Consider the following 17305-nt stretch of genomic DNA (forward strand, 5'->3'; position numbering starts at 1 on the left):
TACCAATAATGCATGAGTAAATGCTTATTGTAAAAATTAAAAACATTAAAGAGTGCAGATCTTCTCAAGTCCTGCTGCCTAGTTCCCCTTCCCTCCAGGGAGGCACATGTCAATTGACAAAAGAGTTATTCACTTGATTTTTAAAAAAAAAGGTTTTTTGCTTATCTGAGATCTATTTGAAATTGTATTCCTTACGTAATATTTTTTTCTTAATTTGCAGTAGAGCAAAGAAAAATGCTGTAGGATTTCTAGTTTCCTATAAGAAAATGTCCTGGTTTCAAATGCGTATTTCTTCTACCATCTCAGACTTCAGAAGCCAAAATACTTTTGTTTCTATCTTGAAACTTGAAGCATCTTAAATAGTTTTGGAAACAACTTTCATGAACTATTGCTTCCATTTTTAGTTACGGTTTTGAAACAGTTATGCGATATATCTGTTGGCATTACTTGGCCTGTCTTGGCCTAGTACAAAATTCCACAGTGTTCTCCTAACATATATGTACTGTGTAACTTCTAAGCACCCCACAGAGCTCTCAAGGATTCCAGGGGTCTTATAGACGTGGTGAAAAGTGGTTTGGGTTTTTTTTCTTAATTATATTGTCCTGATTTGGGGAAATGTCCATTTAGAAAAAATGCATTAATTATTTTCTCTCTTTATGGCACTTATTGTCAACAGGAGAAGATGTCGTTGCTTCAGAAAGAGCTGCAGCCTTGTGCAATGCGTGTGAACTCTCGGGGAAGTCTTTGTTTGTACTGCCCCATACAGACCACCTTGTGGGCTATATTATAAGGTAAATAACCTAGAATATATACTGAATCTTTTAAGTTTTGACTATTCCATTTTATTTCATTTTTTTACATATTTTTCTTAGATGTATTTAAACCCTTTGAATGCAGCTTCAGAACTCTGTTTTATTCTGAGGAGGAAGAACCTTGAAGTTCAATCCTTATCTGACTTTGAATTCAGCTTTCTTTCATGCCCTAGGAAGATACTTCGGATATGTACTTATTTTCACAAACAGAACTTTGAGTTGTTTATCCATCTCTGGGCAAATTTTCTTGGTTCCTCTGTAGTCTCATAGTTATAGAATGAAGCAGGATTTCATTTATACAAATGTTATTTTCACCTCATTTGCCAGTTCTCATTTTTGGTCCTTTTCCCATTATTTTCCTTAATCTTTAAACCCTAAATGTCAGAGTCACAAAAGATAATTGAATCTAGTTGAGTATTAGATATTTGTTTCTTTCATACTTATAAAATTATAAAATAATAGATTATTAGTGATTACCTAATTTTTACAAATTATAAGAAAGTTATTTTTATCAGTTATTTCTTAGATTGTAAAATTTTAAATGGCTTTTGGTGGGTCTTCTTTTTAGATTTTTTTATCTAAAAATTTAGCTTATATTTTGCTTTACTTTTTATCTTAATCATGAAGTAAAGCAGACATTATCTCTGTCAGGATTTTACTTTCAGGTCTTATAAATATGATTCTTGAAAACACTTTGGTTTAAAATAACTTCAGTGTTTGAACGTTGGTCTTTTTTTTTTTTGCGATACGCGGGCCTCTCACTGCTGTGACCTCTCCCGTTGCGGAGCACAGGCTCTGGACGCGCAGGCTCAGCGGCCATGGCTCATGGGCCCAGCCGCTCCGCGGCACGTGGGATCTTCCCGGACCGGGGCATGAACCCGTGTCCCCTGCATCTGCAGGCGGACTCTCAACCACTGCGCCACCAGGGAAGCCCACTGAATGTTGGTCTCTTTTAACAGATTAGAAAACGCCTTTTATGAACATGCACAGACTTATTACTACACTGAGATTAGAAGAGTGAAATCTCATAAAGAATTTTTGAATAAAACAACACACCAGGTACGTGTCTCTTCCTAAAGAAGGAAATAATAGCAGCATTCTAGAGTAGATTATTCATCATTGATTATTTCTGAGGAGATGATTTAATGTCTTTAATACTTTGATATTTTTAAATGGCTTCTGTGCTTCTGAAGTTTTTTTTTAAAGCGTTTAAAAACTATTTTGTCTTTTGTCCTCTTTGCCTTTAAAGCTCTTGAAGATAGATTTTGGTAGCCTTCTTAACTACACTTGTTTACTGGAATAATTCTTGAACTTTAATTTTGGATATTTGCCTTCATACTTTTAGGTCTCCTCTTAAACGTTATTGTAATTTTTACATTTTTAAGAGAATATGTGTAATAAGGATATTTTTTTTCCATTCTTCTTTTCAGCTTTTATTTGTTAGACATCAGTTCAAAATAGCTTTCTTCAGTGAGTTGAAACAAGATACACAAAATGCTCTGAAGTAAGTTTCTAACAGTTGTCAAACTTTTTCTTTATGTTAACAATAACATAGTGGTGGCAATTTCTGAATCTCAACCAAACTTTAAGTTTAAAATGTTTATGTTGGTTAGAGTCAGGTTTGTAATATTCACTTTAATTTTTCTAGTTAAATGGAATATATTTGAGTTTTTTAAAAAATATATCCATTTTATTATCAGAAGTAAATTTTATAGTGTCCGAAAGCTTTCTGGTGTAATTTAATTAAATTTCATGATCTAAAGAAACAGTAAAATTTTTCCCATTCTGTTACCTACTTCTTCTTTGTATACTCAGTAAAATCCTTGTTAAGACTGATTTTCAAAGTTTCATGTGTATTAAACATTATCTGAATCAGACTGAATTTCTTAATTTTTTTTTAGTTTATAATACCTGCCAGTAGCATCATTTTTCGTTCTTTTTAAAATTTATTTATTTTTGGCTGCATTGGGTCTTCGTTGCTGCACACAGACTTTTCTCTAGTTGCGGCGAGCGGGGACTACTCTTTGTTACGGTGCGCGGGCTTCTCATTGCAGTGGCTCCTCTTGTTGCAGAGCACGGGCTCTAGGCATGCAGGCTTCAGTAGTTGCGGCACACAGGCTCAGTAGTTGTGGCACACAGGCTTAGTTGCTCCACAGCATGTTGGATCTTCCCTGACCAGGGCTCGAACCTGTGTCCCCTGCATTGGCAGCAGATTCTTAACCATTGCGCCACCAGGGAAGTCCCATTTTTCATTCTAAGGCTCTGCTTAGAGCTTTGAAGAGTAGTTGCAGATGTGTTGGCAGTGGTTAGGCATTTTATCCCTTTGCTTTTATTTTACTAAACACAATTTAATAAAACACCTCTTTCTAGCTTTAACTCAGTTTTTTAAGATTAACAGTGCCAGTGTAGCAAAAGGATAAAAACCAGCTATATATCCTAAAACTGGGGAGAGGCTAAATATACATGGGAGGGTGGAACAGAGAAATAAATAAGTCTGTCATTCAGAGGAATATTGCAGAAACCTCCTCTCTTTTGTTGCTAATGAGGTGCTAAGCACCAAATTGTGTTCTATAAATCTCAAACTTCGTATAGTTTTAGTTGGTTCTAATGTAGTTCATTTTTTATCTGTGGTATTAGTGAAACACCTTCAATTCCAATTCTGTTCAAACACAGTTCTGGAAAGAAAAATGTTATGTGGAGAAGTTAGGAGCAAACACTTTTCTTTGGAGAAGACTGAGATTTTCTCATTACCTTCCATCTTCTATCAGACTTGCCTTTCTCACACTATTCTCTCCTTCAGTGCTAGCTGCCCTGAGGGCATCCCCACTGCAGCCCATACCCGAGACCAGTGATACCCGTTTCAGTTGTGGAGATACTTGGGTTTAAAGCTGTTGACCCATCTCTGTCTTGATAGCACCTTCTTCGCTAATACAATTTCTATTTGAGAAGCTCAACGTGGTACTTTTAAAAAATACTAATTGTTTTTAACAATGTTAATTTTGTCATGTAACTCTGGACACTTTTCCACTTTCATTTTGCAGCTGAATTCCTATCAGGTACAGGCAGATGTTAATGACAGCGGTGTACAGTGGTTCTGTTCTTAGAGAAAAGCCATTGATTCCTCCCACACATAATGAATCAGTATATCATTTTTCAGGACATCAGAGATTGTTATGTATATGTTATTATTGAGCTGTTGAGTGCTAAGAAATGTTGAGTAAATATTGTTTCTGTTATTTCTAATAATTTTGCTCTTAGGAATCTTTTCTTAAAATTAATTTATACCATAATTAACTACCTTCCCCGTGTCTATATTAGGAATTACAGGACCGCCTATAATCTTGTACATGAATTGAGAGCCCATGAAACTAATATTCTGGAAATTAAGACCATGGCAGGATTTATAAACTACAAGGTAATAGTTCTACTTCCAAATAAACAAAATTTGGCTTTAAATATTGGAGTATCTTTTTAAAGTTTGGAAATCCAGATGACTCACTTGCTCTGAAAAGTGAGTATTTGATGAATTATGCTATGCTATTTTATGTCCTTTATCTCAAGGAGCACCCTGGTTCTTAGCAGTCTAATTGTAATGCTTGGTTTTGAGCTATGGTCCCAGAGTTCTCATTTAGAGGAGTTTTATCTTGGTAAAACTCCTTGAGGAGGGTCTTTTGTTTGTTTTTAAGTGGGTGCAGGAGGGAGTGAGAAGAAAGCTGCCTACAGTATTGAATTTTAGAAGCTGCAACTTATTAGAACTGGGTAAGCCTTCCTTGGTTTAATGGCCAGCCGTAGAAAAGGTGTACCTATTCCCCTTAGAGAAAACTTTTATATCTGGTATGTGAGCATTTTAAGGTTGTATATGGTGGAAATAGACACCCCCAGAAGGCAGATGAGGCTTTGTCTTTTGCTTTTAATCTTTCCACACTCATCTTTTAAAGAGGCTGGCACTGGGTTAGTGATGTAAGGGTAGAGGGACACTTTGTTCACTGCGTGTGTAAGTGTAAATTGGTACAGCTTCTATAGAGGCTATTTTTGCAATGACAGTGCAGATTTAAAGTGGATATTCCTTTTGACCTAGCAATTCCATTTTGGGAAATTTATCCCACATATGTGCTAAGACTTGCAAATCACATATGTAAGGATATTTATTGCCTCTTGTAATAGGAAAAGGTTGGAAACAACCCCACAATAACTGACTGGTCAATATAAATTATAACTCCAAACAACAAAATATTATACAACTATCAAGAATGAAGCAGCTCCATGCATTGAAATGGAATGATATCCAAGATATATTGTTAGGTGAAAAAAGTAAGGCACAAAGCAGCATATTTAGTGTGATGCTATTTGTATAAAAATAATAGTTTATTTGTAAATGCACATACTTGTCTGTGGACAGAATATATCACCAAATGTATGCTGGGAGCTTGTTGTCTCTAGAGAGGGAAATTGGATGGCTGAGGGACAGGGATGGATGAGAGATTTAACTTTTCATGTATTCCCTTATACCTAAAAAAATAAAATTAAAAGTGGTAATAAGCATGTGGAAATAAATTTAGGCTTTGTTTCTTCTTTTTTTTTCATTTACCCTACATACGTATAGATTATTACTTTGAAATAACATCCCAGATAATTTTTCAAGAATTTCTGTAATCCTTGTTTGATATGGAGGCTACTGTGCTCTAATTGTTCTACAAAAAATCTTTTGCTTTCTGACAGTTCTAAAACTGAAAGTTAATCTGTCCTTTCTCAGTTACCTGTTGGAAATACTTCATTTTTGCCCGTCTTTATGCTCTTCATTGGGTTTAATATTTCTTTATTCTATGCTTTAAAAAACTTTGTAAGGTATAGAATAGATTTCGTCACAAATAGTGAATAATTTTATTTCATTAATCAAAGGGACATAACCTCTGTTTTTAGCATATCCTTTGTAATAGAGAAAATCAGTTCTGTTGCACTTAAGTTCTACTGAACTTCAGAGAAGGAAATTCCATACTCTTTTTAAAGTTAGTCTCAATTTTTATATATTTTTAAATGAATACACCTTTTGACTTTGGTTTTCTTCTTTACTTTGGGGTTGATTTTACATCTTCCAGATCTGTAGGCTGTGTTTTCAGCACAACACCCCACTGGACGCAATTGCTCAGTTCCGAAAGCACATCGACTTGTGTAAGAAAAAAATCGGAAGTGCAGAGTTGTCTTTTGAGCACGCTGCATGGATGTCTAAACAGTATGTTTTAAATTATATTTTCAGAATGTTTTTTAAACAAATACTTGGGGTTTGGAGGAATGGAGTTAGCATGGACTTTTGTTCTAAATCGAACTAAGATTTTTGTCAGTAAGTAGGTTTTTAATGATCCACCGTAAGTATGTTCCCAGTAATGGTAGATACTGATTCATACAGTTTCTTAATGGAAATTAGCTAGTTCCTGGGACCATCTCTTTCATTCAATATATATATATCAAGTTTCCACCATGTGTCTAGATACCGAGAATATAGCAGTGAATAGACAGTATCCCTACTGACATGGAACTTGCCCTCTGAGACTGATGACTAAAAATCGCTAAAATGAGAAATTTCCCAGAAACATGGATGTATTTGAGTGGTGGGAACTATGTTGACATCTGGCTTGATGGTATATTTATAAAGACCTGCTAACACAGAAGAGTTGACTTAAAGAATTTTTCTGTAACCTACGATTAGTGTGTGTTAGTATTTACAATGAAATCCCCACAATTAATGGTTCAGCAGTAGCATTATTTTGATACAATCTGCTGAGGTTATGGTTCCAGGATGAATAACTACTAGAAGTAAGCTGCTTTTTCTTTCCTTTTTCTTTTTCATTCCATTTTTTTATTTCTTGATTTTTTTTTTTCTTTAAGATTCCAGGCCTTTGGAGATTTATTTGATGAAGCTATCAAGTTGGGGTTGACAGCTATTCAAACTCAGAATCCTGGTTTCTATTACCAGCAGGCAGCATACTATGCCCAGGAGCGGAAACAGCTTACGAAAACCCTCTGTAACCATGAAGTAAGTCACTGACTCCTGTATTAGCTGGCATTTAGGACATCTATTAACCTTCTCTTGAAAGAAGAAATGCTGATGGGTGTTGATAATTTTTTCCAAGCCTTTGCATGTAACAAGTTTTTATCTTTTATATTTTCAGGAATTAGGATTATTTTCAGTTTTAGCCTGAGTACTCTGTTTTCACCTGTGAATTAAGCAGAAGTTTTTCTTTGAAGAACTGATTTATGATTAGCCATAAGTCAGTGATTTAGAGGAGAGAAAGTTACTTTAAAATAAAAGCCACAGTTTAGTCCATGCCATACTGTAAATCCATTGTTTTGTTTCTGTGATCACTGCTAGAGTTTGAAGGACACTGAGAAATGTGCTTTATGTTGACCCACTGGAGAGCATAACATTGGCCTTCTTTCTCTTCCTGGGGTTCTCCTCCATGGAAAACTCTAAAGAATCTGTTTGAGGATGTTAACTGCATATTTTCTTAAACTTGACATTTCATTTTGCTTTTCTCTTGGATGATTATATTTAAATACCAGTTTCCCCATAAGCACCTTTAAAATAAGAACATGGTGTGTGTATATAGATAGAGATATTTACATTCACATAGTTATATCAGTTTATTTTCACTTAAAACCTCAGATTTCTTCTCTGAAGATAGGTGAATTTTAACAACAGTGCTACTTAAAAAAGTGTAAAAAAAAAAAAAACAGTTTGCATATTAGTACTTTAAATGCTTGGATTTTTTCCCCTTAAATCATGATATACCTAGACTATTTTCTACCATGTTATTTGTATATGATGTATAATTTCATTACATGTATTATATTTTAAAAGTTTGGCATATTATATTTGAGCACAGTATTTTAAAAGGTGATTAAAACTGGATCTTGTATGTATATGAGAAAATGGGCATTAGCAAATATTGGCTGGAATGTAAAATAATATTCTGTCAAGTAATAAATAAAGAAGCCTCAAAATCATGCCTTTCTTTTGACCCAGAATTTCATATTCAGGAAGCCTAAGACAGATAAGAGATCCTAAGAGATAAGTATTAAAATTTATTTATAGAGTTGTTCTGACAGATTTATTAATAGTAATGTAAAATAAAAATAACAATGTGAACAGCTATAGGGAATCTGTTACAATATGGAACAGCAGGCAGCCAAGAAAAATAACATTTTGGAAGAATCTTTAATGATATGGTGAGATATACAGAATGTATTTAAAAGAAAAAAGCAGGTTGAAAAATTATTTCAGCTGATGACGAATAAACGTTTGCATACAAAATCTGGAAGAATAATGTATATACATTGTTAACCGTGGTAGTAGGTCTATAGGTAATTTAAATTTTTATCATTTTCCTTTTGGACGTTTTCTGCATTTTTTAAACAATTACTTGTATTACATTTTGGTTTTAGAGGGAAAAGTTATAAAAAAGAAAAGTGGTATAAATTTGTAAATTCTGGTGCCAAAAGTATCCTCCCCCCATCAATACCAAGACTTAATACACATGCGATAAAAAAGGAAAATAGTGTCTTCTTTTCAAAACTCCTATAACATTATTTTTATTTGCACAAAAACCACTTCTACATATGGAATAACCATCAAATTTAATTTGTAATGTAGTTTTACTGGTTTATAAATTAAAAGAAAATGTAGAGCAGTTAGTTACTATGAAATCATTTGTCAGAATCAGGTTGATTTATTCAATTTAAGTTTTATAAGACTACCTAATATTAAATGAAACATTCTTGTTTAATTTTATGGACATTTAATTTATGTTAAAATATTCACAACTTTGATATTTGAATGTGTTATTCATATTTATGAAAGCTTTTTTATTCTAACAAAGATCGAGGGAGAGTTGGTCTTGATGGGCTGTGTTTTGATTTACAGGCTTCTGTAGCGCACCCCAGTCCTGATCCCCTAGAAACACAGACAGGAGTTCTTGACTTCTATGGACAGCGACCATGGCGACAAGGAATCCTAAGTAAATAATTTTTTCCTCTTTCCCTTCCTCTCAACCTCAAAAGCACAAGGTTGCTATCATAATTTTTCCATGGCTGCACAACATAATAACAAATTATGTTGAGGTAGGGCTTCCCTGGTGGCGCAGTGGTTGAGAGTCCGCCTGCCGATGCAGGGGACACAGGTTCGTGCCCCGATCCGGGAAGATCCCACATGCCGTGGAGCGGCTGGGCCCGTGAGCCATGGCCGCTGAGCCTGCGCGTCCGGAGCCTGTGCTCTGCAATGGGAGAGGCCACAACAGTGAGAGGCCCGCGTACCACACACACACAAAAAATTATGTTGAGGTAAAAATATGTGCTTTTTAAACACTTTTTAAGACTTACTTTAAAAATGTGTTGTTTTTATCACTACGTCTTAGAATGACTTATAGTTAAAGATGTAGATGTGACTAAAATATTTGGACATCTGTTGTCTTAAATGACACAGTTAGTAAGCCACTCTGGTCTATTTAAATATTTTAATTCCAGTTAAGTTTAACGATTTTTTTATGTTTGACATTTTAGAACATCATTACCAGAACCACCTTAAAAATGATTTCTCTATCTTTTTTGTTTTATACACACTTAATCTGAGCAATTTCTGTGGCCATTAAACTTTTTGTTAAGAAATTATTTACTTTAATCTACAGGAAATGTATTTTGTCTAGAAAATGATATTGGTATTACTTTTGAGGTGGTTGATTCCACTGGGCAAAAGAGTACAGAGCTCAGTAACGTACCCTTCAGAACAGAGACCACAGAGAAGATTCCATGCTAATAAAGCTGTCTGTTAGAATCTTTAGAATTCTAGAATGTTTAAGAATCTTAAGTACATTGTATAGGATTCAGGGAGTGTACACGTCCAGTGTTCGTGTGAAGGATTTGTGTTAAATGAGCTATCTAAAATGGGTTGTGTCCTGTCTTACACAGGTTTTGATCTTTCTGATCCTGAAAAAGAGAAGGTGGGGATTCTTGCCATTCAGATGAAGGAGAGAAGTGTTGTTCACTCTGTAAGTCTTTTTTCCAGTATAAACTATTTTTTACAGTATTCCAGGAAAACATGAGATTATTTTTATTGAAATGTTTCACATTTTATCTTTTCTAACAGGAAATAATAATAACTCTTCTGAGCAATGCTGTTGCGCAATTTAAGAAATATAAGTGTCCAAGAATGAAAAGTCATCTGAGTAGGTATCCGTAACATGCCACAACTTTGTGCACCTTTGAGTAATTTTAAATTATGTTCATACAGTCTTTTTTCCTTTATAGTGGTTCAAATGGGAGAGGAATATTATTATGCAAAGGATTATACCAAAGCTTTGAAGTGAGTTCTGTTCACTATTTTCACAAGTATTCTGATTCTCTTGCAGCAGAATTAGCATGGAAATCTGTATTGAAGGATTTATTATTTCCATATTTATTCCTACTTCTATTAAACACCATTTCCGTGATATTTTTTCAAGTATTGTCTGCAGGTACAGTCATTATCAGAGTCTAAGGAAACCTCACATTTACCTAATGTGAAAATACCTGTTAAACTATTTCAGTAAGATTTTCTGAAGTTTATATAAAATGAGTAAAGCACTTTTATTTTAGTTTCTCCATGAACTATTCAAACCCTTCCTCGTGAAGCTGTCTCGGCCTGTCTGACATTTTGTCCTCTGTCAGGTTGCTGGATTATGTGATGTGTGATTATCGGAGTGAAGGATGGTGGACCCTGCTCACGTCTATACTGACCACAGCTCTGAAGTGTTCTTACCTCATGGCCCAACTGAAAGATTACATCACTTATTCCCTAGAACTTCTTGGAAGAGGTAACTCGATGTTCTTTCAGTAAAATTCTGAATCTTTACAATTACATAGCATCTTTAAGCTTCTTTAAATTGGAAGAATAATTCAGTATCAAATATCTGGTAGTACTGTTATCACATGCAAGTCACTTTGCGGAGTGAAGAGGTTTTATACTTTATTGGAACTTATTAGAGTTGAAGGTCTTATTGTAGTTGAGAAAAATCTGCCTTTTTAAAATATGGCATAAAATAAATTTTCACATAGAGTTCAAACGCACACACATAAAGCATTGGGGCTGACTTTTAGCAAGCTGTGCTGTCAGTTTTCCAGTGTTGTGCTTAGCCATCTTAGAAGAGAGATTTATCGGGCTTCCCTGGTGGCGCAGTGGTTGAGGGTCTGCCTGCCGATGCAGGGGACGCGGGTTCGTGCCCCGGTCCGGGAAGATCCCACATGCCGTGGAGCGGCTGGGCCCGTGAGCCATGGCCGCTGAGCCTGCGCGTCCGGAGCCTGTGCTCCGCAACGGGAGAGGCCACAACAGTGAGAGGCCCGCGTACCGCAAAAAAAAGAAAAAAAAAAAAGAAGAGAGATTTATCTGCAGGATTTTAATACCTGAAATGAGGGTAGTGGGCTTACTTGCCTGTCTTATAGTTCTAATTTTCTTCCTTCTTCCTTCCTATCAGCTTCAACTCTGAAAGATGACCAGAAATCTCGGATAGAAAAGAACCTCATAAACGTTTTAATGGTAGGCTGGAATTCTTTATATAACATCTGTATCTGGATGTGTGTATTTTATAAAACTAGCTGAACAGATGTTTAACTCCATGTTGGCACAGAATGAAAGTCCTGCTCCTGAACCTGACTGTGACATATTAGCTGTGAAAACTGCTCAGAAGCTGTGGGCGGACCGAATTTCTCTGGCCGGCAGCAATCTTTTCACAATAGGCGTACAGGACTTTGTGCCATTTGGTGGGTAACCAACGTCTACAGTATTATTTTAGAGAAATCGTCCTTATTTCTACAAAATAAATAGACACAGAATCATAAAGTCAAAGAATTTTCCAAGTACGGTCATTTTGTAGATGAACTGTGTGATTTTTTTTTTTGAATTTTCTGCCCATCGACTTTAAAGATGGTCAAAATTTTAAATACTTAGTTGAGGTCATAACATTTACTCTGTTCGTTTGTAGTTCAGATGTTATTTGAAATGCATTTGGAAAGACAGTTATTTAAAAAGTTTATTGTCTAGGCAGGTATTTTGAAATACGTTAAAAAAATAACAAAATGGTTCTTTTTTCTTTAAAATCCTATGTCAGTTACATTTTAGGAGGAACCATGTTTTTAAAATTAGAGAGGTTTTGGAGCTAGAGTTTGTTTAAATTTGGCTTGATTTATGTCTTTTGAAATGCCTCAGGTGCAGAAGTCAGTAAGAATATCCAGTGTAGCTGTTTCCTTTCTGAAGAGCATATGTGGATCAGAGAATAATGTGTGTGTGTCTAGAGTGTCTGATGGTGTCTGACTCGGCCCTTTTTGTTTTATTTCTAGTGCAATGCAAAGCCAAGTTCCACGCCCCAAGTTTTCATGTCGACGTTCCCGTGCAGTTCGATATTTATCTGAAGGCTGATTGCCCACATCCCATTAGGTTTTCTAAGCTCTGTGTCAGCTTTAATAATCAGGTAATGGCACCTTTTAAGGTGTTTTTACCATGTGTGTATCTTATTGTAGCTTGCATTAAATGAGGTAAAATGTGTTTAGTGAATTTTAGGTCTTAATGGTTTCATATTAACAAATGTATTTTGACAGTCTATTTAAGAATAATTGTATTTATAGTTCTCAACTTCTGTATCCACAATTCAAGTTTTACACTTTTCTATTCTAGTTTTTGTTTTCACTCCCTGCTTAGGAAACCTAAGAACTTTGTCTACACATAGACAAAAAGTTTTGTAACATGTATCTTGAATTTCAAATAAGATATATTCAGAATGAATATAATTTTCAAAACCATTTGTTTTATTCTAACATTGGTATTAGCTTTATATATAAAACTGTTATATGTTTGATGTTAAAGCAATGAAAGTGGAATAGATGGATATAAAGTAGAAAGTAAATGTGTGTTCCTCCAATTCCGTTCCTTAGGGGGCGTCACAATTAACTTCGTGAATAGTCTAGACATCTTATGTGCACACATATATAAGCAACTTTTTTCTCCAGAATTGGGATTGTACTATATTTCCTACATTTGAACATTTTTATAGTGTGATATAGTCAAGTGCTTGATTACATTCTGTTTCAGTTATAAGCTCACTTCTAATTTTCTGGTCACACAGAAAGTGTACTGAGCTGTAACCAGCAAGCATTTATTGAGAGTTACAATATTCTTAGCATCATGGTGAACCTGAAAAAGTTTAGCATATATCAACCCCACTAAAATATAAGCGTTTTGGGAGCAAGGCCAGGACTGGCTCACAGATGGCCTAAATGTGTGTGTAGGCTAGAAATACTGTTATGGCAGGCATGCTGGAGAAAAGAGGAAGTTTCAAAATTGAAGATGCAATTAAGATAGGTTTAAAAAGATGAGAGGGAAAGGATGTGTTTGGCAATGAGGAAACGCTGAATGGAAACAGGAGTGAATGTTCTGTGTTTTTGGGCAAGTGAAGACAGCAGCCTCACGAGAGCAGAGGGATCATAGGTGGGGTGAGTGGGAGTCAGGCTGGGTGGCTTAGAGGAACCTGGAGAGTTAAGCAGTCAGTCTGGGAAGTATCAACAGAAGCCTTTTAAGATTGATTTATTCATTCATTTATTCGTTATCTATCTGTTTATTTATTGAATGGTGGTAAAGAAAGAATGTTGCCTGTTTAAATAGGTTTTTTTTGACTCATAAGAACTGAGCAATGTCCCTGTAATAGAATTGGTTAAATGAACCTGGGTCACTTGAGGATTAGTATGTTTTATTCAACTTCAAACCATTACCCAAGGATTCCAATTATTTTGAGAATTTTAAAGCAAGAGCATGAAATTTATGTTTAAGAAACTTTATTCCAGTAGCAAAATAGAGGGAAAGAAATGATACTTTAGAGACCGGAGGCTCTTTGTATGAACCCAGGTGCGAAAGCATGAGGATTTGGATGCTAGTGATGGGAATGGAGGCAAAGGGGTAAGAGGCATTTAAAATAGGTACGTTTGGATTGCTGAGTATATATAGAGGATACAGAATGGGGATAGGATGGATAAAGGATGGGCCATTTGGTTTTTGCAGGCCCAAAACACTTTATTTTTCCAGCTTCATGGAGATATGGCATATAAAATTGCGTAACTTTAAAGTGTACATGATGATTTGATACACATATTTTGCAAAATGACTACCATAGTAAGGTTAGTTAACACATGCATCACCTGACGTAATCACCTTTTTGTTGTTGTCTTTGTGAGAACATTTAGGATCTACTCTTTTAGCAACGTGCAAGTAAATAAATAATACAGTAATTATAGTCCCCATGCCATACATTAGATCCCCAAAACTTATTTGTCTGATAACTGGAAGTCTATACCCTTTGACCGACATCTTCCCATTTCTGCCAACGCCCAGCATATGGCAATCCTCATTCTACTCTCTGTTTCTATGAGTTCCGTTTCTGTAAGTTGTAGATTCCACATATAAGTAAGATCATACAGTATTAGGACAGCAGCTTTGTATGTGCTGTTTCTTATGCTTGGATTGGTCTTCCCTCCTCTTTTATTTGCTTAGTTCCTCCTCATGTTTTATCCCCTTAAAAGCCTCACTTCCTCAGGGACACCTCGCCTGACCTACATGACTGATTGACCTAGCCAGGCTCACATAACCCTTCATAGTACTTGTCACAGCTGTGGTTTCACTCTTGTCATGTGATTATTTGGTAAATTGCTTGTTTTTCTTACTAGAATGTAAGCTCCAAGAGGACAGACATTTTTTTTTTCACTCACTGTGAAATATTCTAAATCTGGAATTTAGAGGGTCAAGGAAGGCACTCTCATTTTACCTTTCACATCATAGCCTACTATTGCATTTCTTTTCCTTCCTTCTTTTTCCCTTTTAGCAACACAGACCACATCTATAATTAAACTAATAAAATATTAAAATAAAATATAAAGCAATTTGTTTTGTTTGTTTTTTTTTTTTTTTGCAGTACACGGGCCTCTCACTGTTGTGGCCTCTCCCGTTGCGTTGCGGAGCACAGGCTCCGGACGCGCAGGCTCAGCGGCCATGGCTCAGGGGCCCAGCTGCTCCGTGGCATGTGGGATCTTCCCGGACCGGGGCACGAACCCATGTCCCCTGCCTCGGCAGGCGGACTCTCAACCACTGCGCCACCAGGGAAGCCCAATTTGTTTTTAAAGTTGTATTCTGAATATATGTTATTTGAAATGCAGGATGCAAATCACAAGGAAAAAAGTAGCGGGTACGAGATTTCATAAGCCTGGAATAGAAATGAAAATTAGAAGGAAGGTATAAAACTTAACTGTATTAGAATCTTCTGTGAAGATAATTCACCTGCTGGGATAGAAGATGGCTCTTGGAAAGTTCTCAGTATTTATTGAAAGGATGAGAATGGTGATCCCTTAGATATGTATATGAAAGATGTCTCTGTTTATTCATCTGTAAGGAGTGTGCTTTTCTGGGAAGGTAGCTTGAAGTGATAGTGGAATTATCCCTGAGACAATTGTGGATATAAGCTTTTAGTTAAGGAATAGGTCAGAATTAGAAGTTTTTATGTGGGAGATATTAGCACAGAGGTGCCGAATACGTAGACATGGATAGACTTTGCAGTGAAGTAAACATAAAGAGAAAAGCAGAACCAAAAGCCAAGGACTGAAACTTTTGGAACCTCCGAATGAGGGGAACAAGAGGGAAAAAAGACCTTTGAGGGAAAAGCAGGAGAGTGAGAAACAGGAGCTATTATAGTGTCACAGAAGCCAGGTAAAAAGGAAGCTCTTTAAGAAAAGATGATAGACAGTAGCATCCGACGCAAAACAAAGAGTAAGTCTTTGTTTCTGTCTCCAGGAAAGGGATGGCTAAACAAACGTTTTCAGAGGCCAGCTTCTGTGCGAAGCGTCTTTATCATGTGGCGGCAGTGAGTGGTTAACTGCTACCGTCTGGCATAAAAATACTTTTTCTTTTATTAATAGAACATTCATAATGCTTCGGTATCAGTGCAGTTAACCTTAACAAGCTCCAAGTAATTCGGTGTTTAGTGTTAGCAAAACATATGACATTTGAGTTCATAAACCGTGACCCTTGCTCACCTCTTTTTCAGGAATACAACCAGTTCTGTGTAATCGAAGAAGCATCCAAGGCGAGTGACGTTTTAGAAAATTTGACTCAGGGAAAGATGTGCTTAGTTCCTGGTAAAACAAGGAAGTTTTTATTTAAATTTGTGGCAAAAACTGAAGATGTGGGAAAGAAAATTGAGGTTAGTTATGAAATGTGTTTAAAGAATATTTTAAGTGATGAAATAATGTGTATGTCAGAAAAAATTATAATAAAAATAATACAGAAGTTTATTAAGTAAAAAATGAAAATCTTCCACTTGGACTTCCCAAGGGAACCCATTCATTATGGTTTTTTGGTAGGTTTCCCCTCAGTGAGAATATGTTTTTTTGTTTTTTTTTCTTGCGGTGCGCGGGCCTCTCACTGTTGTGGCCTCTCCCGTTGCGGAGCACAGGCTCCGGACGCGCAGGCTCAGCGGCCATGGCTCACGGGCCCAGCCGCTCCGCGGCACGTGGGATCCTCCCGGACCGGGTCACGAACCCGCGTCCCGTCCCCTGCATCGGCAGGCGGACTCTCAACCACTGCGCCACCAGGGAAGCCCAGTGAGAATATGTTATACGTAATATTCAGTAGTTGGCTTTTTTTGCTTGATAGTGATATATTAGACATCATTTCCTGTTACTACATGAGACCAACCTCATTTTTAATGGCTGCATAATCAGCTAAGGAATTTTAGACTGTGTATATATATACATATTCTATAATGTAGTAATTATATTTTGTAAAATATGACATAATTCACACTAAAGATCTATATCATTTTGACCTTTAAACATTGCTGATTGCATATTTTTAAAGAAAAAATGAAGATATATACTTCAAAGGATTCATTTAATGTAGATAATTAAAATGCCTTTCAGAAATACGTGATGGAAGTCATATTTTTATTGAGCATAAACTCTGAGCCAAGCTACGTGGGTTTCAACGCCAGCTCTCTGGCTCACTTGCTTGTGGCCCTGGGCAGTTACTTGATCTCTTTGTGTCTCCGTTTCTTCATCTATAAAGTGAGGATAGTAACATTACCTACTTCTCAACGTTTCATGAGAATTAAATCAGTTAGTTAACATAAATCTCCTGGAATAGTGACTAGGACGAGGTGAGCACTCATGAAGTGCTGCTCTCCCATGGCTGGAACGGGAATGGTTGGCTAACGCGAACTAGAGACCATTTCCAAGACAGAAACTTAAGGCTGTACCCCCTATGTTCTCATAACAATTTCTGTGAATCTGTTGATTTTATTATTTACCAATATCCAGAGTTTTTGCTTATTCATTAAAAAAAAAATTCTGCATGATTTTGGCTAAATCCCTCGTGACATGTTTTAATTTTTTACAAGGTACCTAAGGAAGCCTACCAGATGTAAATCATAATTAAT

At 36.1% G+C, this 17305-nt stretch overlaps 1 protein-coding gene across 8 annotated transcripts in view; it reads left to right on the forward strand.

Moving 5' to 3' along the window:
* Window positions 1-17305, forward strand: part of TRAPPC11 (trafficking protein particle complex subunit 11) — a 41280-nt gene that overhangs the window by 5727 nt on the left and 18248 nt on the right. For 7 of the 8 annotated variants that reach the window (XM_022570927.2, XM_022570922.2, XM_089903634.1 and 4 more), the window contains 15 exons: window positions 677-791; window positions 1772-1871; window positions 2243-2316; window positions 4131-4227; window positions 5909-6042; window positions 6696-6843; window positions 8731-8824; window positions 9771-9850; window positions 9949-10027; window positions 10110-10164; window positions 10509-10654; window positions 11312-11373; window positions 11465-11597; window positions 12174-12304; window positions 15917-16072. In XM_022570927.2, coding sequence (XP_022426635.1) covers window positions 677-791; window positions 1772-1871; window positions 2243-2316; window positions 4131-4227; window positions 5909-6042; window positions 6696-6843; window positions 8731-8824; window positions 9771-9850; window positions 9949-10027; window positions 10110-10164; window positions 10509-10654; window positions 11312-11373; window positions 11465-11597; window positions 12174-12304; window positions 15917-16072 — 1604 coding nt within the window. The remainder of the gene's footprint in view (window positions 1-676; window positions 792-1771; window positions 1872-2242; window positions 2317-4130; window positions 4228-5908; window positions 6043-6695; window positions 6844-8730; window positions 8825-9770; window positions 9851-9948; window positions 10028-10109; window positions 10165-10508; window positions 10655-11311; window positions 11374-11464; window positions 11598-12173; window positions 12305-15916; window positions 16073-17305) is intronic. The other variant, XM_089903633.1, reaches the window with a different exon arrangement.

The sequence above is a fragment of the Delphinapterus leucas genome, chromosome 21 (assembly GCF_059928025.1).
Source record: "Delphinapterus leucas isolate spDelLeu-1000000601 "Yukka" chromosome 21, BTC_Dleu_Yukka2, whole genome shotgun sequence".
Taxonomy (NCBI): domain Eukaryota; kingdom Metazoa; phylum Chordata; class Mammalia; order Artiodactyla; family Monodontidae; genus Delphinapterus; species Delphinapterus leucas.